General features: G+C 38.7%; 1 protein-coding gene across 1 annotated transcript in view; it reads right to left on the reverse strand.

Annotated features, from left to right (window-relative positions):
* The window catches only part of CHP1 (calcineurin like EF-hand protein 1), a 46077-nt gene that overhangs the window by 14455 nt on the left and 6635 nt on the right, over nt 1-24987 (reverse strand). The window contains exons 2-4 of the mRNA XM_019442514.2: nt 22449-22521; nt 8931-9011; nt 4634-4761 (exon numbers count right to left, since the gene is read on the reverse strand). Coding sequence (XP_019298059.1) covers nt 4634-4761; nt 8931-9011; nt 22449-22521 — 282 coding nt within the window. The remainder of the gene's footprint in view (nt 1-4633; nt 4762-8930; nt 9012-22448; nt 22522-24987) is intronic.

The raw sequence follows: 24987 nt of genomic DNA on the forward strand, positions 1-24987 counted from the left end.
GACACTTGAGTTGTTTTCTCATTTTAGCTATTGTGAATAATGCTAAGAACATGACTGCCTGTACAACTATCTCTCCAAGATCTTGCCTTCGATTCTTTTGGATATATACCTGGAAGTGGAAGTGCTAAATCATATGGTAATTCTATTTTTAATTTTTTGAGGAACCACCATACTATTTTCCACAGTGGCTACACCACTGCCAACAGTGGACAAGGGTTACATTCCTGCCAACAGTGGATAAGGGTTCCAATTCCTCTGTATCCTTGTCAACACTTGTTATTTTCTGTTTTTATTTGTTTTTTGATAGTACCCATCCTAACGGGTATAAGATAGTATCTCATTATAGTTTTTGTTTGCATTTCTCTAATAATTAGTGATGTTGAACATCAACATCATGTGTTCGTGGGCCATCTACAAAGCCTGATGTGAAGCTCAAAGTCACGAACCGTGAGATCATGACCTGAGCCAAAACCAAGAGTCAGACACTTAAGTTGAGGCAGCCAGGTGCCCCCAATTTCTCTAATTTTTTAAATGTTTATTTATTTGTTTTGAGAGAGAGAGAGAGTCAAGCAGGAAGGGGCAGACAGAGAGAGCGAGACACAGAATCCAAAGCAGGCTCCAGGCTCTGAGCTGTCAGTACAGAGCCTGGTGAGGAGCTCGAACCCACGGACTGCAAGATCATGGCCTGAGCCGAAATCCAACACCCAACCGACTGAGCCACCCAGGTGCCCCAGATATAGCCCTTAAAATATTCATTCTATGAGATTTAGCCCAACATTTTTCAGGTTATCAGTATCTCTTCTGGCTCTGATTCTGTGGTGTCTTGTATTCACCATGCCTACAAGTTTACAGTCAACCAGAAACTTGATATATTTGCTTATTTCAGATTCAATAAAAGTCACTGATGAAAAGAACAACGAAAAGCAAAAAGAGCCCTGCAGCAGACCACTGGGAACCTCTTTCTGGTCTGACACACATTCATACCTTTTGGGTATTCTAACCTACTGCTCCATTGTATACAACAAAATACTGACAAAGACTTTATTAAGTGTTTTTCTAAAATCTATTTTACATTAACAAATGCCATGAAAGAAATACACAAAGAGAAACATGTGGAATGTGTTTCTCTATTGCTTTCACCAATGTACTGTTGGCTGTTTTCTTTTTCTTTTTTTTCTTACTTATTTTAGAGTAGAGACTCACAGGAAGTTACAAAAAAAAAATACATAGGAAGGTCCCATATACTTTTCACCAGCGTTCCCTGATGTTTAATATCTTGCGTTAACTATAACATACCATCAGAATCAAGAAATCAACAGTGGTACAATCCACAGAGCTCACTCAGATTTCACTGTGTGTGTAGTTCTGTGCAATTTTATCCACCTATGTAGTTTTGTGTAACCATCACCACAGTCAAGATACAGAGCTGTCTGAAACAGATTCACAAATACAGAGACAAAATAGTAGTTGCCAGAAGGGAGGTGGGTGAGAAGATGAGCAACAGGTGAAAGGGATCAAAAAGTACAAACTTCTAGTTATAAGTCACAGGGATGTAAAGTACAGCACAGGGAAAATGATCAGTAATAATTGTAATAACTTTGTATGGTGACAGATGGTAACCACACTTATTGTGGTGAGCATTTCATAATGTATGCCATGCATACATATGACATTATGCATTTGACATAAATGTCAAATCACTATGTGGTACACCTGAAACTAATATACTGTATGTCAACTATACTTCAATAATAATAAAAAAGATAGACAGCTGTAATGTTACACAGCCTCTAATGTTATACCCTGTTATTTAACATATAATACAGAAGCACATAAGCTTACATATTTGACTTTATGCATTCAAAACTATTCTGAGATAGCGTCAGTAGGATTCACCAGACTGCCAAAGGAATTCATGACTTGAAAAAAGTATAGCCCATACTAGAGAGGGAATTCAGGTAAAAGGTTTGTGTTAGGTCCGATGACCTTTAAAGTCTCCTCTAATCCTGGATTAGAAAAGCAAGCATAGTTTTGTGGAGCACAGAATGTCTCTTAACTGTCTTCTCCTTAACCAACTCACTTGATTCATGGATGCTCCCCTTCCCTCTGCAAACTGTCCGAATAGATGGGGTGGCTCACTGCATACTCGTAGCTAATGGGCAACACCTGAGTGTCTACTCCACCAGCTGAAATGGATGGTCACCAAGAGTCAGATGTATCCACTGCCCTAAAACTGTGCTATGTGTACTTAATTTAATAAAACTATATAATAAATACAAAATGAAATATGTACGTGGAAACAAAGTTATTGTTTTTACGAAAATTAGATTACTTCTGAAAGGCTCAAAATTAAGTTACTGAAAAAAAAACAACTGCTGCTAAGCTAAGTGTGGCAGAACAACTGTAAAAGATTAAGGAAAAAATGTAAACACCAGAAAGATTCTATTTGCGGAGTGCTTTACAAGTATCTTTAAATTCTCTTTCCACTTGAAAGAAACTGCAACCAGAAACCCCAGACTATACATTATGGATGTGCTTTATACAAAAACATCACATGATTCCCATCTGCAGACTTTTATGAAAACAAAACAAAAAGTCTTAGTCCTTCATCAAAAGATTGGGCAGTGAATGCGTTTTCAAATATTTTAAGGTAAAATAAAATGTTAAATCATGTATACTCTTCTATGATTCCATGCCATAGCTGGCTTTTTCAATTATTGATCAAGTCCTGGTCTGACCACATTGAATAAGAAATTTTCTATTATGCTAATGCCAGAATCAGGCAAACATGTACTAAATATATGCTGAAACTTAAAAAGAAATTGTTTTTTGATGTTTATTTATTTTTTTTATTAAAATTTTTTTTTTCAACGTTTTTTATTTATTTTTGGGACAGAGAGAGACAGAGCATGAACGGGGGAGGGGCAGAGACAGAGGGAGACACACAGAATTGGAAACAGGCTCCAGGCTCCGAGCCATCAGCCCAGAGCCTGACGCGGGGCTCGAACTCACAGACCGCGAGATCGTGACCTGGCTGAAGTCGGACGCTTAACCGACTGCGCCACCCAGGCGCCCCAATGTTTATTTATTTTTGAAGTAGAGAGAGACAGAGCGTGAGCAGGAGAGAGGCAGAAAGAGAGGGAAAGACAGAATCCGAAGCAGGCTCCAGGCTCTGAGCTGTCAGCAGAGCCATGAGATCATGACCTGAGCCAAAGTTGGACACTTAACCGAATGAGCCACCCAAGAACCCCTATGCTGAAATTCTTAAAACGTTAAGACATAGGCTTTGTCTCAAGTAGTATTTAGTCTTGAAAGGAGAAATGGGAATTCACTAACAAACATAAAGTATTCCATAAATTTGAGAACAACTCATTAGAGTTCTATTTTCTTCTATACTGTTTTGTTTGTACTTAAGTTTTCTGCTCTTCAGTAAGGTACCCGATACTGTGGTAAAGAAGAATAGTATTTTGCTATTTTAGTTCAAAAATCTTTCCTGTCCTATATAACAAAATTTATTTCAGTGCTTCTGAAACTCTTTACCAAGACAGGAGTGAAGTTATAGTCCTATAGCCAGGGAGATCTGAGGATGTAGCCCAAAGGCCATAAATTAAAAGTTTCAGTTTCAATTACCCATGTTTCATTTTTCTTTTCTTTTTTTTTCTTCTTAAGCAATCTCTATGCCCAACATGGGGCTGGAACTCATGACTCTAATATCAAGAGTCACACATCTACTGACTGAACCAGCCAGGTGCTCTGCATCTTTCAAATGTATGTCAACTTGGCATTATATTCTATGATTTATCTATATTTATTTCAATATTAAAAAGCCTTTTATTTTACTATAAATCAATAAAATCCAATATAAACCTGAAGGGCCCCATTTATTCTGTGGCTTCAAAGACCTCTCTGTATACCACTGTACACTCTTGCAAGAAAAGCTTGGGCTCATCAATGCAATACAATTTCAATTTCAACTTACGTTGAATGTAAAGAGAAATTCAATTTCAATTTCTGGAGAACTGTTGTAAGGGATTGGGCAATACCATACATGAGCCAACAAGGGCAGAGGGAAATATAACAAGTGTCCAAGGAAAGGAGGCAAGAGGCATGGGGATAAAAGTTAAATCTTGCACTAAGACAGCTGTCTACCCCTACTCCTACCCCAGTAGCAACCAAATTCTAAGATAGGCTGAGGACTGCCATTTTTCCTTACAGGTGGGGCTGGGTTTTATTCACTGTTGTTGCTCTAGCACTTACACACTGCCTGGCACATGGTAAGCATTCTATGAATTTTAAGGATAATATCAGCAGCTAACTCTTACTGCCGGGCACTATTTGAAGTACCTGACATATTACAATTCATTTTATCATTACGACATCCCTATGTGAAATCCCGTAACATCCCATTTTACAGAAGAGGAAACCAAAGCCCAAAGTTTTTAAGTCATTTGCCCAAAATCACATGGCCAAAAAGGGGTAGAGCTGAGATTCAAACCCAGTCAGTTTAATTTCAGGGTCTGAGCTCTTCATCACTATACTCTTGTAAATGCTTCTTCGATGAATGAATGAGTAAATACATGATTTGTAAGAAATGAAAGCAAATATTTTAAGGCAGAAAACTTTATCTCCTTACAGTGCAGTTTGTTGCTTCGGCTATTGAGTGGTTCTGGTCCATTCACATCTTTGCTCTTTTCATTATCCTCAATGGGTCGAAAATGAGCCAAAGTTCTCATGAATCCACGGAAGTTTACCTGGTCCTCTCTGATTGGGAAATGGAACAAACAGAATACCATGTCAATCGAGGTTAATTCTTTCCTAGGAATTCAATATGCTGGCAACAGTTTTAGCTAGAGTGGCCTTAAAGTCCATTTAACGAGGTCTTTCCCCATATGCGTGATTCTTTAGGATTCATAAAATACCTTTAGTAAGCATCAACCCAACCTTGTGAGATAGGTATTATTTTTCCCACATTATAAATGATTAACCAGACTCAGAGACGTAACCGAATTTAGCAGGGTCAGAGTCACCTACTGATGTTTCTTGTATCTCTTTTCCCAAGGAGGATTTTGAGTAGCACCAAGGCTACACTATCAGGCAAGCCAGGACTTGAACTCACTGCTGTAGTGGGTTTACATTGAGCAGCAAATTAGCCATGTCAACCCAATGACTCCCCAGCCACCTCTCGTGTTTCCCCTGAAATCACATACACCTATACCACATATTTTAAGGTTAAGGCATATTATGGAAAAGCAACTTCTAAAATAAATATTTTGTTACAAAAGCAATAAATACATTTTTGGAAATTTGGGGGGAAAATAGAAGGAAAAATACCACTCCTAGCTCTATCAATCAATTATAATCATTAATGTATTTTCTTCCATTTATTTTTCTATGCATTCTGGATAGTTGTGTACATACTGTATGCATACACAATTTTCTATCCTTTTTTAAACTTTTAAGCATGTCTCCGATCAACATAAACACTTTGAAACATTTTAAATGTCTGCAAAATAATTGTGTTACTTGTCATGATTTTATTACTCCCTCATAACTGGATAGATTTTTTTCCCCCATTTCTCATGATTATGTTTGGAATACTCATATATAAAGCTTTTCTGGTACTTACAATTAGAGAAAATTAATCATGCCACAGGCAAATCAGTAACCCTATGAGAAATAACTGTAGGGGTGCCTGAGTCTAAATTATGGTTGAGCGTCCGACTTTGGCTCAGGTCATAATATCGCAGTTCTTGAGTTAAAGTCCTGCACTGGGCTGTCTGCTGTCAGCGTGGAGCCGGCTTCAGATCCTCTGTCCCCCCATGCCCCTCCAGCATGCGTGCTCTCTCTCAAAAATGAATGAACATTGGGCTGCCTGGGTGGCTCAGTCGGTTAAGCGTCCGACTTTGGCTCAGGTCACGATCTCGCGGTCCATGAGTTCGAGCCCCGCGTCGGGCTCTGTGCTGACTGCTCAGAGCCTGGAGCCTGTTTCAGATTCTGTGTCTCCCTCTCTCTCTGACCCTCCCCCGTTCATGCTCTGTCTCTCTCTGTCTCAAAAATAAATAAACGTTAAAAAATTAAAAAAAAAAAAAAGAATGAACATTTAAAATAAGCTTATAAAAAGAAGAAAGAATTCTAAAACTTGAACGAACAATGTTATTTATTTATTTATATTTTAGAAAGAGAGAGTGTGCACACACAAGCAAGGGAGGGGCAGAGGCAAAGGAAGAGAGAATCTTAACCAGGCTCCATGCTCAGCAGGGAGCCTGATGCAGGGCTGGATCCCATGACCCTGGGATCATGACCTGAGCTGAAATCAAGAGTGGGACACATAACCAACTGAGGCATCCCATTGCCCCCAATATTCTTTAATTAAAGGAAAATATCCAATGTGATATGGTTATTTATCTAAGGTAGTCATGGAAAGAATAGGTTGTCTGGTTCCTGTGGCTACCTAAAAGTAAATCCCACTCTTTTCTTGCCCCATTGAATAGTTGTCATACGTCAAGTCTCTCAAGTGCCAGGCAGAAACACGCTGATCAGACTTTCTAAGGATGGAGTTCAAAAGCTAGCTCATGAGCTCAATGTACTCAAAAGAATGACCATTAGTTTTTCAAGTTAGCTATATATTGCTAATGGAGCAGTATCTCATAAAAAAACATAAGATCTGAGTAATCAAGTAATATGGAATAAGATTTGAGTTATATGCCAGAACAAACAGGTTAATGAGTACATATATTATTGACATATGACTCAAAGGTTAAAGGAAACTAAATACTAATGCTCCATTTTCAAATCTCATTAAAAAAAAATTCCACTTGCATAAGAATAGAGAAGAAACAAAAAACCCAGAAACCAAATCTCTGTATCTTATTAAGAGCAAGAAGCAGAAGAGCAGCTTGTTAAGAGCTTAGTGGTGTAGCTCAGTGTGGGCCTCAACTTCCTCATGTGCACCTGCCTACTGTCTCTAGCAGAATGTTGCATAGGATGGCGGCCAATACTGTAGTCACAACAAAGGTGGTTGGGCCTTATAAAACAGCTTCCCAAGAACCGCTTCTTCAAATAATCAATGGTCACCATGGAACTCTGAAAAAATTGTTGGCAAAATGATTCTACTAGGCTTACTTTTCATTCCAAAATGTTTGGATACAAAGCACAGTTGTGAAAGTTATCTCTGGACAGGGTCAATGTTCGGTATGGACTGAAGAGGAAGTGGAAAAAAATGCAAGAATTCAGCACAAACACCACACCTGAAACAAACAGGGTAGTTTCTCAGGGAGAGAAAAAGGAGAAAATGAAGACAGGCAGGAGATTCTTCATGGTCAACATGAATCTGAAGAGAGCAGGTCTCAGTTTGATTAGATTCATGTCTTCAAATAAACTAGCTGCTAGTCTTTCCCCTCTGTCACTCAAATGTACTAAATGCCCAACTTCACAACTTGCAAATTCCTTTGCTCCCAATTCAGAGTTCTAAAATTTCCTCTCCAGGTATTTTATCTGATAGTATCCTCACTGACACTTAGTCTCATTATTAAGAAACTGGCAACCGCTGAACTTGTTAAAGTCCTTTTGGGTCATACAGATAAGTTACAAGGAACCAGGAAGAAATTGTTAAAGAGATTACTTAAAACAATACACAATAAGCTTTATTCAGAAAAAAGTACCTAATCAGATGGATAAATATTTACCCAGTACTTTGATGGCAGTGTATTAGGTAGTGAAGCATATCAAAAGCCGTTAGACCAACCTAAATCTATTTGACAAACTGTGTATGGTGGAGAGGACCGCATCCTTAGCCAATGTTGTAAAAGAAAAATAAAGGCTGTGAAACTGTTCCACATTAAAGGAGGCCAAAGAGACATGACAACAGACCCAGACTGGATCGTGTATTGGAGTGGGGGTGGGGGGGGGAGTGCTATAAAGGATATAAAAATTGGCATATGATTGATCTATTAAGATAAAATAGGCAATGGGAGAAACAGGTGAAGACGATCAAAGGGTACAAACTTCCAGTTATAAGATGAATAAGTTCTGGGGATGTAACGCATAGCATGGTGAGAATAGGTAACAGTATTATATTGTATACTTCAAAGTTGCTAAGAGAATAGATTATAAAAGTTCTCATTACACAAAAACAGTCCCTATGTGAGGTGATAAATAGATGAACTAACCTTATTGTGATAATCATTTTTCAATATATACATATATAAAATCACTGTGCTGTATATCTTAAACTTATTCAATGTTTATATGACAATTATATTTCAAAAAAGCTGGAAAAAAGAATAAAATACATAATATTTTATACTAATATTCCAGCAGCCGATAGGTGCTGTAGGTGTAAATTACACATAAGATTTCAAAGACTTAATATTAAAAAAATATAATGTATTAATTTAAAAATATTGATTATATATCGTATGATAATATTTTAAATATATTGGTTAAATAAAGTATATATTAATGAAGTTAATTTAACTTGTTTATTTTTTACTTTTTTTATGTGGGTACTAGAAAATTTCTAATTACATATGCGATTTGATTATATTTTCATTGGCTTGAACTGAGAGAACACATGCAAATGAGGCAAAATGTTAACAATGTAACAACAGATAAGTCTGGGAGTTCTTTGTATTATTTTCAATTTTTACAAATTTCTATAAGTTTGAAATTATTTCCAAATACAAGTTTAAAAAATTTTAGTTTTACATTAAAGATAAACATAGATTAAAGACAGAAGTTTGAAAACAGGCTTATATACCTATTTGAAATTTAAAAATGCAAAGGAGAATAGAAGAGAAGAGATCTTCTAGATATGACTAAGTTAAGGATGCCCAGTATAATCAAGAGGATCACGGATCTGAGATGACCCAACCAATATCATTATTTCAGATTAGCCTCAGAAAGGAAGCCCAACAACTGCAGGGACTCACCCCTCCGGAAAGAAGGCATTGATGATCCGGTCCCCCAGTGGGTTGATGGCAAGTTCTGGAATCCGTTGGAAATCTTCCCGGCTGCCAAGAGAATCACCTTGAGTTAGAGATTATTGGCCCTTAGCAGGAACTCCTTTAGTCATGCCAGAGTGCAACCTAGCAAGATCATTACCTCATGGAATTTACTTCTGTGGCAAATTATACCAAATAACTGCAAAGAATTGCACTTTAGTAGCTGCCAAGTGTTTCTCACACCAACTCAGGAGTGGAAGAGGCCAGATTTGACTATGCCACATTCCAGTGAATTCAGCACACAAGTTACGTCAATAAACCAACTGACGAACAAATACTGAGCTGTCCCTGTAAATCATTCTTTGAACATTACCATTTTGTACTTGGTTATTAGGTATGGAGAGTGAACAGCAACGCAAAGTATTAAACAACACAGAGTCTGTGGGAGGTAGCAAAAATTCTGTACTCTCAGTGAGATCTACAGCACCTGTGAAAGGCAAGGAATTCTTAGGCAGTGTCTAAGGAAAGAATAAAATGTGACAACTAACTGATTTTCATACTTCCTTGCTCCGATTCTGGCTCTTCTTCCATTTCTCCTACCGACTCAGAGCTAGAGAAGTATTTAAGTTTCGAACCTGGCAAGGGCAATCATCTTCTCACAGCTTGGAAGTTACACTGAAGTGAGTATTATTAGCTGCCATTCACTATATACACATCATGTGTCACTCTGTTTATACACATTATCTCGTTTCTTCAAGGCATTTTACCTGTACCCTTTTAGAGCTGAGGAAATTGAGAGTCAGTGAGATAAAGTAACTTGCCCTGTGCTACTGAAGTAGTAAGTGGCAGAACCAGGATTTAAATCTAAGTCCCTATGTCAAAGCACATGCTCTTTTTCTTAAAAAACACACACTTCTTTCCCATATTAAACTTTCTGAAAGAAAGGTGCTCTCCCCAAAAATGTTCAATAAGTATTTTCTAAAAACTTCTTAGCTGATATCCTGTGCCAAGAACATAAAGCTGTCTAGAACATATCTGTGCTGTATTCCTCAAAAATATGAATGTCATGAAGGGCAGGAAAAGGCAGAGGATTGTTCCAGATTATAGGGGACTAAAGAAATGTAGAACTGAACTCAATGCATGATCCTTAACTAGGAAAAACATTACTATGAAGGATATTACTAAACCAATAGGTAAAAATGGAATACAGGCCATACAGAACATGGAATTACATAATAGTACTATATCAAAATGCTAAATTTCTTGACTTTGACATGAGAATGTCCTTGCAATAGGAAATACACACTGAAGTATGTGGCAAAATGTTAACTGCTAAATCAGAGTATCAGGTATGTGAAAGTTCTTTGCATTATTCTTGGAACTTTCCTGTAAGTTTAAAATTATTTCCAGATAATGGGGTGCTGGGTGGCTCAGCCAGTTAAGCGTCTGACTTTACCTCAGGTAATGATCTTGCAGTTCGTGAGTTGGAGCCCTGTGTCAGGCTCTGTGCTGACAGCTCAGAGCTTGGAGCCGGCTTCAGATTCTGTGTCTCCCTCTCTCTCTGCCCCTAACCCACTCGCATTCTGTTTCTGTCTCTCTCAAAAATAAACATTAAAAAGAAAGAAAGAAAGAAAGAAAGAAAGAAAGAAAGAAAGAAAGAAAGAAAGAAAGAAAGAAAAGAAAAGAAAGAAAACAATTTCCAGATAAAAAGTAAAGAAAAAGAATAATATAAACTTGAATAAACCTGATTCTTGCCTTCAAGATGTTTACTAACAGAAGAGAGAGACCTTATTCCTCTACCTGCTTTGTACTAAGTGCTAATGAAATGTCCCTATTTTATCCAGGAGGCTTCAATGCTCTTGTTCCTCTTAGAATGGTTTAACATTTAGATGGTGCTGAATTAATTCAAGAAGCTCATCTCCAGCACAACTGGTGGTGACACAGGTAGAAACTGACCTGGGGACTGAGCACAAAGCTCTGGAACAATAACTCTGGATTCTAATCTCCCCCTCCCCCCCTTTTTTAAAGTTTATTTATTTTGAGAGAGATAGAGACAGAGAGCAAGCACAGGCCCCAGTGGAGGACAGATAGAGAAGGAGAGAGAGAATCTGAAGCAGGCACCATGCTGTCAGCACAGAGCCTGAAAGTGGGCCTCAATCCTCGTAGCATGAGATCATGACTTGAGTCAAGATCAAGGGTGGGACGGTTAACCAACTAGGTCACCTAGGCACCCCTGGATTCTAATTTTCCTTGATTCCTTAGGGTAATAATTTTTATATCAATGAATGAACCAGAAGAAGCGATTCTTAAGATAACTGGGTTGCTTAAGATGATAAAAGATAAAGGAAACTACGGAGGTCTTGATTATTTAATTCAACAAATGTACTAAGCTCTTATTACATAATTTATTCTGTAATACAAAGTCCACATTATCACCAAGTGGTTCTTCTTCTTTGACACAGGTTAAGAAACAATAACTACTTCCTTCTAAATGAAGATTAAGGCTCATTTGAATTTCATAGCCACATACCTCAGTTTAATGTCTAACAAGCTGAAGTAATTTTAGCTGAAAAAAGGCACAGTTTAAATACCAGGTCTAGTATCAGGTGGAGAGTACACAACCAAGCCTGAACTTCAGTCTCAAAGGGGATCTAGACTTGGACTTCCAATGTCAGTAAGACCTAACCCTGTCCTTTGACACTTTTTAAAAAAATTCTACTCCTGGAATTTAGATTGTATATACAATGCAGTTCCATTAAGACCAAGAGGAATACTATTGATAGTATCAAAATGAAAATGAAAGAATAGAAAATAATCGTTTGTAAGCTGTTAAACAAATATACAGTTTATTTTTATTAGTTGTTCTATAGTAGAATGGAGATCAAGGCAATTTCTCTAAAACAACTTCTTAAATTTGTCCACTAACACAAACTTAATAGAGAAAAATATATCCTCTAAGCAGTACACATCCTACGTGTAAGATTTTGTACAAAATTTGCGTGTACGTTAAAAAAGCATGCCAATATTATAGTCTATCTCATACCTAGGAAAATATTCCTCAAAGATATTTTAAGAGAAGATATATATATATATATATATATATATATATATATATATATATATATATTTAAATTTTTTTTAATGTTTATTTATTTTTGAGAGAGAAAGAGAGAGAGAGAGAAACAGAGTGTAAGCAGGAGAGGGGCAGAGAGAAAAGGAGACACAGAATCTGAAGCAGGCTCCAGGCTCTGAGCTGGATCCTGAGCACAGATCCTGACACAGGGCTTGAACCCACGGGACCACAAAATCATGACCTGAATCCAAGTTGGACACTTAACCAACTAAGCCACCCAGGTACCCCAGATATAATATTTTTTTAATGTTTATTTATTTTTGAAAGAGAGTGAGCAGGAGAGGGACAGAGAGAGAAGGGGGCACAGAGGATGTAGAGTGGGCTCTGTGTTGACAGCAATGAGCCTGATGTGAGCCTTGAACTCATGAACCATGAAATCATGACCTGAGCTGAAGTCAGACTCTCAACCGACTGAGCCACCCAGGCACCTCAAGAAAAGATATTATTACTAGAAGTAGGCAAGTCTGAGAACAGAACCATATAACAGCATTCTTTGTGGCCAAGAAATTCCCAGTGAAGAGTAGTTTTCCAGACCTTCACCGGCACAGTGATGTTTGAGAGACTTTTAGTAACCAGAAGTGCCAGCCCTCTACACTGATCTTCACTGTGCAGGTTCCTTCTCTTACTTGGAGAATTAGCCTTACAGTAAACTGTTTGTATTTCAGGATCCTGGGTCGATGCTTAGATGACTTATACATAATGAGGACATTAAAATCTGTTAATAGGACACACTTGTGGGAACATATTAAGAAATTTAAAAGCATTCCATATTCAAGTGATATAATAGAAATAAGTTATTATTTATATTTAACATAGAAATAATTTCCATTATTTAAAGCATGTAATTAATATTTTAGTTTATTTTTTTAGTAATCTCTATACTTAAAACCCCAAGATCAAGAGTCGCATGCTCTTCCAATTGAGCCAGCCAGGCACCCCCATTTAATTAATATTTTAAATTAAATTGATAATATAATTTTGTTGTTGTCTTGATAATAGAGTGATTTTCTTTTTTTAATGTTTTACTTTATTTTTTAAGTTTATTTACTCATTTTGAGAGACAGTGTGTGTGCAAAACTGGGGAAGGGTAGAGAGAGGGAGAGACAGAATCCCAAGCAGGCTCTGCACCATCAGTGCAGAGCCCAGTGTCAGTCTCAAACTCACAAAGCGTGATATCATGACCTGAGCCAAGCCCAAGAGCTGGGCACTCAAAGAACTGTGCCACCCAGGCTCTCCATAATAGAATTATTTTCATGTAAAGTGTCAATAAGTGCCAAATCTAAACTTTGTTAGTTGCTGCAGCATTCCAGGGCCAGACTGGCTCATCTGCAAGGCTACGTGTGACCTCTGGTTGAATATGTTGGGCACACACACATTTACCTTCTCTCATTCTCTAAAACCCCCTGAAATGTCAGCAGAAACACACACGTGATCAGAATATATCCGTGACATAAACAATCAGGGTGGGAGGCGTGTGCTAGTAACCAAGCGACTGTGACAAATTCTGGAAGTAGAAAATAAGTGCAAATGTAGTGACAAGTAGTCAGAGGGCCCACGAAAAGGCTGCAGCACACTGAGAGCCATTCTGCCCTGCAGAATCTCAGCAAGGCACCACACTCAGGACTGCCAGGTAAGGGAAGCCACATTCAGGGTAATTACAGGAATTTTTAAAGAATAGGCCAGCTGCCCAATGCTACCGACGCCCATCTTAACAATATAAAACCATTTGTTCCCAGGACAGCAATGGAGATCTGTTATGGAAAGAAATGGAAAGAGCTACCTGGGCAGGGCTGAATTCAAATATGAGAAGTTGGCCTCTGAGGTGTTCCTCAGTCTTTTTTATTTGAAAAAGGGAGGGGGGGATCTGTACCCTTGCTCCTTGACTGTACACCCTAAAGTGAGGTCTACCAACTGGCCCTGCTCAGAGAATAGAGGACTTGAAGTCAGCCCTTCCATCCAGGAAAGACCTGTGGTGAAAACAACCACAAACAAACCCATGCCAATTTTCTATAGTAATCCATGCAGGCTTTTTCATAAATATGAATGGACAACCAAAGTTCACCCAATATTTTGGGAAAATTAATTGCACAAAAGAGTAGGATCAAGATGAATACAGGTAACAATAATTCAGGGAACACATGAAAGTTCTAAAAGATTCTAATAAGTAACCCCATAGACATTTGATAAGCTTTTGCATCTATAAAGCAAAAAAAAGTTACTATGATAGAACAGAGGTCAGAGAAAAGAGAGGTCTTTAGAAATTAAAAATAGGCTGTGGACTAATAAAAAAAAGTTCATCAAAATGACTGAAAAATAAATTCAAGGATTTCTTTCAGAAAGCAAAGGAAAAAGTCAAACAGCCAGGAAATATGAGTGAAAGTTGAGTCTTTGTGGCCCAGTAAGCAGCCAACAGATAAGCCATAAATATCAAAAAGGAAAAGAGAGGGGAGGAAATAATAAAAGAAATGAAAGAAGAAAACTTCCCAGCTAATGGATGTATTTTTAGATTGAGAAGGTTCACCTAATACTGAGCAGTGAATAATGAAAAATAACCCACAAAAAGGTACATCTTTGTGAAGTTTCAGAACATCAAAAGGAGATATTTAAAAGTTTCAGAAAGAAAAATTATCTGCTAAAAGAGTGAGAATTAGACTAGCATCACAGTTCTCATCTGTGAAACCTATTCTGAAATAACTAATACCAGTGTGTACAAGGAAGTGCTTGTCTGGGACACTGAAATCATCTGTCCTCTGAATAAAGTCAAACAAGAAAATAAACCTTAAAAAGCACTCAGTGTTTAAGCAGATAAATGGCTACCATTCAGGACACAATCTCCTAAAATTTACAGGTAGTCTTTTTTTTTTTTTTTTTGTAATCCACTCTGACAAATTGCTGTCTTTTAATTGCTATATTATTTTTTTTCATTTTGTTTTAATTAATTTTTTTAAATTACATCCAAGTTAGTTAGCATATAGTACAACAACGATTTCAGGAGTAGATTCCTTAATGCCCCTTACCCATTTAGCCCATCCTCCCTCCCACAACCCCTCCTGTAACCCTCTGTTTGTTCTCCATATTTAAGAGTCTATTATGTTTTTGCCCCCTCCCTGCTTTTATATTATTTTTGCTTCCCTTATGTTCATCTGTTTTGTATCTTAAAGTCCTCATATGAGTGAAGTCATATGCTATTTGTCCTTCTCTAATTTCACTTAGCATAATACTCTCTAGTTCTATCCACTTAGTTGTGAATGGCAAGATTTCATTTTTTTGATTGCCGAGTAACACTCCATTGTATATATATATACCACATCTTCCTTTTTTTTTATTTTATTATTTAAAAAAAAATTTTTTTTTTAACATTTATTTATTTTTGAGACAGAGACAGAACATGAACGGGGGAGGGTCAGAGAGAGGGAGTCACAGCATCTGAAACAGGCTCCAGGCTCTGAGCTGTCAGCACAGAGCCCGACGCGGGGCTCGAACTCACGGACCACGAGATCATGACCCGAGCCGAAGTCGGCCACTTTACCGACTGAGCCACCCAGGCGCCCCCCACATCTTCTTTATCTATTCATCTATTAATGGACATTTGGGCTCTTTCCATACTTTGGCTATTGTTGATAGTGCTGCTACAAACATTGGGGTGCATATGTTGGAGAAGTGAATAAAGTATACCAAAGATGGCCAATGGGGCTAAAACAAACTCTGGTCTCTAGCTTAGAAACCTCTCCTCTGGGTTCTTCTTCCTTTGTTTGCTGCACGCGCGAAAACCCCACAGATATGGAAGCTGACAACTATAAATTACCCTCCCCACTTGCATTTGGCACTCAGATCTTTGGAGAAACAATCTCCTCTGAGCCCCCCGGTGTTAAGTAAATCTCTGATCCACCAAGATCTCCAAATGCTGCCGCTTGGTTTTTCCACCAGTGTTCCAGCCTGGTTCTGTAACACATGTGCCCCTTCGAAACAGCGTACCTGTATCCCTTGGGATAAATACCTAGTAGTGCCATTGCTGAGTCATAGGGTAGTTCTATTTTTAATCTTTTGAGGAACCTCCATACTGTCTTCCAGAGTGGCTGCACCAGTGTGCATTCCCAATAGGCAGTCTTTTTTTTTTTAAGTGATATGTAACAACACAGCCAACAAGCAATTCCCAGTAAAAACTTTCTTGCAGAGTTTAGCTGGTTTGTACTATCCCCTGTAGTCAACCTAAACTGCATGATTTAACATCGAGGAATATTTTTCATCATGGGATTATTTCAGAAAAAGTATTTTTTTAAATGTTTTTATTTATTTTTGAGACAGAGAGAGACAGAGCATGAGCAGGGGAGGGGCAGCGAGGGAGACACAGAATCTGAAGCAGGCTCCAGGCTCTGAGCTGTCAGCACAGGGCCTGACGCAGGGCTTGAACTCACAGACTGTGAGATCATGACCTGAGCCGAAGTTGGATGCTTAACCGACTGAGCCACCCAGGCGCCCCCAGAAAAAGTATTATGTGACAAAGAGTCAATATTAAAATTGCTCAAAACAGAGGCTATTTTTCAAGCAAACTTTTACCAAAGTATAACATACCTACAGAAAAGAGCACAAATCACAAGTATTTGGCATGATGACTCTTACCAAGTAAAGATTATAACCAGCACCCAAATCATGAAATGGTTTATGATCTGTACCCAAACACCTCCTTCATGCTCCTTTGGTCTCTACCTGCTCCCCTCCACAAAGGATAATCATTATCCTGACTTCTAACACCATAGATTAGATCAGTACAGAAGATATTTAAACAAAAGAAATCATCTTTGTATTCAGGTGCTGATCAGGCTCTCATCTTGACCTGACCTACAAAGGACCACTTCAAGACCCCTTACAGGACAGATGCCATTTCAGGAAGGTCAATTTTAACAGCAGTGGTAGAAACATTTGACCCAAAATAACGGCCTCTGAAGAAAATGAGATTTGTGAGGTTACGGTATATTTTTATATTCTATGAAATATCCATCTGAAAGGTGATCCATGTAAAAAAGTCTATAGGAAAATTCCAAAAATCAATTTGGTAAATACTGTTTATAATACTCCCTTTTTGAAGAGGCCCAATTCACTTAAGCATATTAAAGATGCTAGGAAAACCCATAAAAAAGAAGCCTGTTAAACCTTGTTTACCAAGCTTTGCACAGTTCATTTATTTAAAAAAAAATTTTTTTTAAACATTTATTCATTTCCTGAGAGAGAGTCAGAGTGTGAGTAGGGCAGGGGCAGAGAAAGAGGAAGACACAGAATCCAAAGCAAGCTCCAGGCTCTGAGCTATCAGCACAGAGCCCCACACAGAACTCAAATTTATGAACTGTGAGATCATGACCTGAGTTGAAGTCAGACACTCAACCAACTGAGCCACCCAAGCACCCCGTATTTATTTTTTTAATGCTTATTTATTTTTGAGAGAGAGAAAAAGAGAGAGACAGACAGAGCAGGAAAGGGGGAGGGGTAGAGAGAAAGGGAGACACAGAATCTGAAGCAGGCTCCAGGCCCTGAGCTGTCAGCACAGAGCCCGATGTGGGGCTCGAACACATGAACCATAAGATCGTGACCTGAGCCCAAGTCGGACGCTTAACCAACTGAGCCACTCAGGCGCCCCAAGCTTTGCACAGTTTAGTTGATAATTATGTTTCTTCTTTTTATGCAACACCTACTGGCAGACCAAGGAACTGGTATTCTATAAAACATACTTTGGGGCAAATCTCTGAAAGCACTCGGCAGAAGCTCAATTCCTAATCAAAGCCTTCCAAAGTTTCTGCTTTATGTTCCCACTGGGACTGACACTACAAAAGAATACAAATGCTGTGGATGATACATGGTATAGCTTCTGACTCTGCTGAATTTGGCTTCAGGTCTCAGACATGGAGCATCATGGAAGAGGAAAGTAAAGAAAATGTAGAAAGGAAAATATTTCTGCCAAAAGCCTTCTTAAGAAAGTAGATCCTATTCTAGGGAACAAAAGATTAGTCACTTGCATTTGGCTGAGTACCCTGAAAAAGTCAAGACAGGACTTGAGCTGGGTTTGGCAGTAAAGGCTAGAAAGAACTAAATTATGCTATACTACAGAAGATTTTAGAGTCTAGCAGGTATTCTCTAAGGCTAGAGGGAGTAGAAGAGAAGATGGGCTGGGGAAGAGGGTAGACAATCTAAGGGATGGCCAGAGACAGAGATGGTAGTGTCAGGAAGCATAGCCAGAGCAATGCCCTGAGAGTAGGTGGGTCCAAAACATGATTTACATATAATATGCTATTGGTTTACTAGGTAGTACAATAGGGTAATTTCCTCTTATACTCCAGGCTTGGGATAATCCCATATTTTGATTCACACCACATGGAGATCAAAGCACAAATTTAAGACCTAGAGCTTTGTAAAACTGAGTACAAAAAATCAGTTAGATCTAGGTAACTAGGAAATAAAAAAATATCGCATCACTTTCTACCACCTCTTCCCCAACCAAGAATGTATAAAACCAGCACTGAGAACAGTACCCAGCACATCACAGACAGTCAATAAATACCTATCAGATGAGTAAATTAGTTCACTGGCTTTCCATAGAGTATGAAATGGTGTTTTAGCAATTGAGCAAATCTTACCAAGATTTAAAAAAAATTTTTTTAACCTTTATTTATTTTTGAGACAGAGAGAGACAGAGCATGAATGGGGGAGGGTCAGAGAGAGAGGGAGACACAGAATCTGAAACAGGCTCCAGGCTCTGAGCCGTCAGCACAGAGCCTGACGCGGGGCGTGAACTCACGAACTGCGAGATCATGATCTGAGCCGAAGTCGGACGCTTAACCGACTGAGCCACCCAGGCGCCCCAAATCTTACCAAGATTTTAATGAGTAGGTAACACTAGTTGACACCTGCAAAATTTTCACCCTAAGAAGAAACAACTCTTTTTATGAAAGTCTTTCCATTGTTTTCTTGCAAATAATGAAAGTGATCAAAACACACATCAACATTTACAGATCACTCAGTTTCCACAAAGAAGAAAAGGACTCAAAATGCATGTGAATTCTAGAACTTTACGTAGTGGTTAAATCTGAATTTATGAGGAAGATGTAAACCTAAACTCAAGCAAATTATTCAAGTATTAGAACTGAAAGAAAAAAAGGATTTTAGTCTGATTTCTTTTTTTAAGTATGTGTATATATTTAAAGTTTGTTTGCTTATTTATTTACTTTTGAGACAGAGAGAGAGGGAGACAGAGAGAGAGAGAGAGAGAATATCCCAAGTAGGCTCCGAGCTACCAGCGCAGAGAGCCTGATGTGGGGCTCAAAACCATGGATTAGGAGACCATGACCCAAGCCAAAACCAGGAGTTGGATGCGCACCTGCCTGAACCACCCAGGCAGCCCCTGATGTATTTTTTCAAGTACAAATGTACATAGTCTCTTCAACCAATGGTGCTAGGATAAGTAGACATCCACACGCAAAAAACTAAAGTTTGACTTTTACTTCACACCACACACACACACACACACACACACACACACACACACATACACGATAACTCAAAATGAATCAAAGACCTAAACAGAAGAGCAAAACTATACAACTTCTAGAAAAAAACACAGAGGTAAATGTTGATGACCTTGAATTTGGCAATGGTTTCTTAGATAGGATACCAAAAGTACATGGACCAAAAAAGAAATTAGATAAGTTAGACTTCATCAAAATTTAAAACTTTTGTGCTTCAAAGAATACTACAAAGACAATGAAAAGACAAGCCACAGAATAGGAGAAAATATTTGTAAATCATATATTTGATAAGGGTCTAGTGTCTGCAATACAGGAAGAACTCTTGGAAATCAACAACAAAAGACAAACCAATTAAAAAATTGGCAAAGGACTTGAAAAGGCATTTCTCCAAAGAAGACATGCAAACAGGGTTGGGGGGGTGGGTAAATGGGTGATGGGCATTAAGGAGAGCATTTGATGGGATGAGCACTAGGTGTTATATGTGAGTGATGAACCACTGGCTTCTGTTTCTGAAACCAATACATTGTTAACTAACCTGAATTTAACTTAACTAATTAATTAATTAATTAATTAAAAAACAAAAAAGGTCAACCATGAAAAGATGCTCCTTATCAATAGCCAGCAGGGAAATGCAAATCAAAACCACAACGATAAATCATTCATACCCACGAAGATCGCTAGAATTAAAAGACAGATAGTAAGTGTTGGTGAGGATGTGGAGAAGTTTGAACACTCAATACATTTCAGGTAGGAATGTAAAACAGTGCAGCCTCTGTGGAAAACAATTTGGTGTTCTTCAATAAATTAAGCACAAAATTAGCATATGACCTTCAATATTACTCCTAGGTAATATTGAGACCCTATGAGAATTAAAATATATATTCACACAAAATGTTCACAGTAGCACTATTCATAACAGTCAAAATGTGTGAAAAACCTAAATGTCCATCAACGTATCAACGGATAAACAAAATGTAACATATGCATATAATGGAATATTACTCAGCCATAAAAAGAAATGAAATATCAATACATGCTGTATTATTTAACCTTGAAAACACCATGTTAAATGAAAGAAGCCAGTCACAGAAAGCCACATATTGTATGATTCCATTTATATGAAATGTCTACAGAGAAAACAATAGATTAGTGGTTGTCCCTGGAATAGAAAGTGACAGATTAGGGGTGCCTAGGTGGCTCACTCAGTTAAGCATCTGACTTTGGCTCAGGCCATGATCTCGTGGTTCATGGGTTCAAGCTCTGCATCGGGCTCTGTGCTGACAGCTCAGAGCCTGGAGCCTGCTTCAGGCTCTGTGTCTCTCTCTCTCACTGCCTCTCCCCAGCTTGCCCTTGTCTCTCTCTCTTTCAAAAATAAACAAGCATTAAAAAATATTAAAAAAAAAAAAGTGAGTGCTTAATGGGTGTAAGGTTTCCATCTGAGGTGATGAAAATGTTCTGGAACTAGATAGTAGTAATGGTTATACAACATTATGAATCCAGTTAAGGCCACTGAATTGTGCACGTTAAAATGGTAAATTTTATATTATGTGTATTTGCCTCAATAAAAAAAAAAAAAAGAAGACAAAGCACCCAGTGTGGTCTTTGCACATGGTAGATATTCCATAGTTGCTGACTTTAATGACTAAAAAGCATGATTTGAGTCAATCCCAGCTTCTAGTGATTTTGCCCTACACAAACACAGCTCTATGGATTTATCACAATTTTCTAGCTATTCTGCCCAAGGATTATGTACAAAGGCTTAACAACTATATTTCCTCCCCCTTTATACTAAATCCCACAATTGTGCTAGAAGTCTTCCAAAGAAGTCTCAAACTACTTCTTGCTTACTGTCAGCCACTAGAAAAGCTACTAGCTTTTGGTTAGTCAAAGCTATGCTTGCTATTGAGAGTTAGGTTGGGGGCTAATGGTACCAAGATATTTCATTGGACTATGATAAAATGATTACAAATATGAAGTGGTACAACACCACATTACTCTGAAATCATATACTTAACTCTAGACAGGAGTTTCTCAACTTGGGCATGTTTTATATTTAGGAAGAATAATTCTTTGTCATGGGAGGGCCTATCATGTCTGTTGCAGGACATTTAACAGCATTTCTGGCCTCTATACACCAGACATCAACAGCAAGCCCTAGTCATGACAATCAAAAATGTCTCCAGACATTTTATCACCCAGGGGCAAAAGACCCTCAGCTGAGAACCACTGCTCTAAAAAGTATTTTTTTAAATGTTTATCCATTTGAGAGAGAGAGAGAGAGAGAGAGAGAGAGAGAGAGAGAGAGAGAGAGACAAAGCAAGAGCGAGTGGGGGAGGGGCAGAGAGAGCAGGACACAGAATCTGAAGCAGGCTCCAGGCTCTGAGCTGTCAGCACAGAGCCCGATGTGGGGCTTGAACTCATGAACTGTGAGATCATGACCTGAGCTGAAGTCAGACATCTAACCAACTGAGCCACCCAGGAGCCCGGAGAACCACTGCTCTAGACTGAAACATTGAACATCTTATCTAACATTAATATAAATAAACTGATGTATCCTAGGGTTATAGGGTTGGATTGGGAAATGAGAAGAGAGGACAAAACAATCTAGACCACCTAGGTGGTTCCTAGGAGCAGCATGAAGGCTGGCTGCCCAAACCAACAGAAGTTAAGAATAAAGCAACAAGCACCTAGTGATAAATGTAAAGCCTCTGTTCTGCTTATTTAACTCCCTTGTGAATCGATGGTGCCCAAAGACAGTGAAGAACTTGTCCCTCCTATCTGCACTCTGGATGCCTATTACCTCTGCCCTGTTCAGACGCTGCCCAAAAATAAAGAGGAAATACAGACGGAACTGCCTACCTGAGAGTCCCATTCTCTCCTTTGTCCAGGCTGGTGAATCGGCTGTAGAGGCGGGTGATCTGACTGTGGGAAACTAAAGAAGACAAAATTAGTCTTAGTTGGAGAAGTCACCCTCCACTCAAACTCAACTCGAGTGTGGACCTTCAGAAACCAACTGCCGTTCTGGTTCTAGTGCACCCTATACTTCAAAGAGAGTAAATGGGGATATGTCTCAACTGTAACTCATTTCTAGTGTCAAAACAGGAATTTTAAAAGCTAACAAAAGAATGGAGTTAGAAAGTACATAAATCAAGAGCAAAATAGACTCTCAGGAATGAAGTCTAGTCTTCATTAGGACTATATATTAAATGTCAGGTGGTTAAGATTTAACAAAACAAAGCCAAATTTAGTTTAAAAGGAAACTGTGGGGTGCCTGGGTGGCTCAGTTGATTTCTGCTCAAGTCATGATCTCATGGTTGTGGGATCAAGCCTTGTATTGGGCTCTGCGCTGACAGCCCCGAGCCTACTTGGGATTCTCTCTAAGATAAAACAAACAGAACAACAACAAAAAAGAAATTGTGAAACTTTCACCTTTTCACCTGACTCAGAGACTATGAAAACACGTGGTTTGATTAAAAACACATACCTATTAATCAGTATGATGTTTCGGGCTGGCAATGCCAGGTTGGTAATTTGTACTGAATTAAAGACTGGGGCAGATTCTGTTTTTATTTTTTTTGTTTTAGTTTATTAACGATTTTATTTTTAAATAATCTTTACACCCAGTGTGGGGCTTGAACTCACAATCCCATGATCAAGAGGTGCATGCTCCACAGACTGAGCCAGCTGAGCACCCTGGGGCAGATTCTATTTTTAAAATCTGGTTTGCTCCTGCACAAAGCATTAGCAGCTTTCTTTTCCCTCAGGACTGACATTTAGGTAAAAGACCACAGGGTCAGGTCAGCCTCTTTTCTGTGATTGCAAGAGCTCCACTGAGTTTCCAGTAAAGGAATGGGCTCTGAGAAAGCAAATTAGGCAATCTGTAAAAAGTTCAGCTTATCATCATATGACATCTACAAGGAAGCTATTGTGCTCGTCATTTTTTACCTCAAGCATGAGCTGGCAATTAAAATGAGGTAATAACTGCAGGTACACAGTAAGAATTTGAAAATGCCAACAGGAATTTCTGGGAAATAGTTTTGTTTCCTGGTTGATGGGAGGTAGCAGGGGAAAAATAGGTAAGAGTTATCAAAGGAGAAAAGAAAAGAGCCAAAAAGGGTGTGGCAAGTGTGGACTTTGTCCTAGGTTGTGCTTTCAGGGGTTTAAAGGGGTGACTGGAGGAGTTCTGATAGTAGTCCTCCTCCCCCCAGCTCAACAAAATCTGCTTGCAGTTTTAGGAACAATGGGACAAAGCAAACCGGGGCACAGCGGGAGAAGCAGGAAATGAGTGGCCTAGAGCTAGGATGAGAGGACACACTAGGGGCAGCTTGAATTCTTCAGCATCAGGTTTCACCCAAACTGGGCTCTCGGGTAATAGCTCTCTAGAGAGCAGAAAAAGAGAATCAATCCCAGCCAGCGCAGAGCCAGCAGAGGTCCAAGCACTGAGGAAGCGGCTGTGGACCTCCTGCCAGCCGGTGCTTTCTGGTGGGGGTCAGGCTGACACCCTGATTCCGTTCGTGGCACCACTGTCCACCAGTGAGGGGCGAGCAAAAGGGGCTGTCAGGAGAACTAACCTCATCCTGGAGAGGAAAGTGTTTGGCAAAGTGTCTGGCACAGGGTAAGCACTCCAGGTTAAGCACTATCATCATCATCCTCACGTCGTGAACCTGAAAGTACAGTATTGCTGCTGCACTAATTCATCTCTACCTCTCTCCTGACTCTGGCAGCCATAGCCATTTTCTTCAGGAACCTGACCTGTTTACCCGGGCTCTGGCCGCGGGCCTCAGAGGTTGCTCTGGAACTGAAGTTCCCTTTAAGTTTAACAAAAACAAGTCAGATGAAGAATGACTAACTTTCCTCAAAGATTTTTTAAAGAACAAAACTTGTTCACAATCCCAACACCACTGTTTTCATTTCTTTATATACCATCTAATATCAGCCACTTGTACACTTTACTAGTTTAATAACTTTTCATTTATTAACTCATAATTTTTCTATATTGCTTTAGAGTCCTTTTTAAGAACTGCAGAATATCTAGTCCACTGGATCAGTTTTTAGTACTTAGAGTACTATATATTTCAGACTACTTTCCTTAAACAAGGAAAATATTCAATTGTATTTCTTTTTGTACTAGTTTTTTTTTTTAAGATTTTATTTTTGAGTAATCTCTATACCCAACGTGTGTCTCAAACTCACAACCCCAAGATCAAGAGTCACGTGCTATTCAGACCGAGCCAGCCAAGTACCCCTTTTTTTAATTTGAGAAAATAATCCGCACACATTATCATAAAAATGGAAATAGTATAAAAGTGTACACAATGAAAAGTCTCCGTTCTCACAACCAAGTGCCCCAGTCTTCCTTGCCAGAAGCAAACACTATTACCATTTTTTTGTAAATCCT

The sequence above is a fragment of the Panthera pardus genome, unplaced genomic scaffold (genome assembly GCF_024362965.1).
Source record: "Panthera pardus isolate Hobbes unplaced genomic scaffold, ASM2436296v1 HiC_scaffold_24, whole genome shotgun sequence".
Classification (NCBI taxonomy): domain Eukaryota; kingdom Metazoa; phylum Chordata; class Mammalia; order Carnivora; family Felidae; genus Panthera; species Panthera pardus.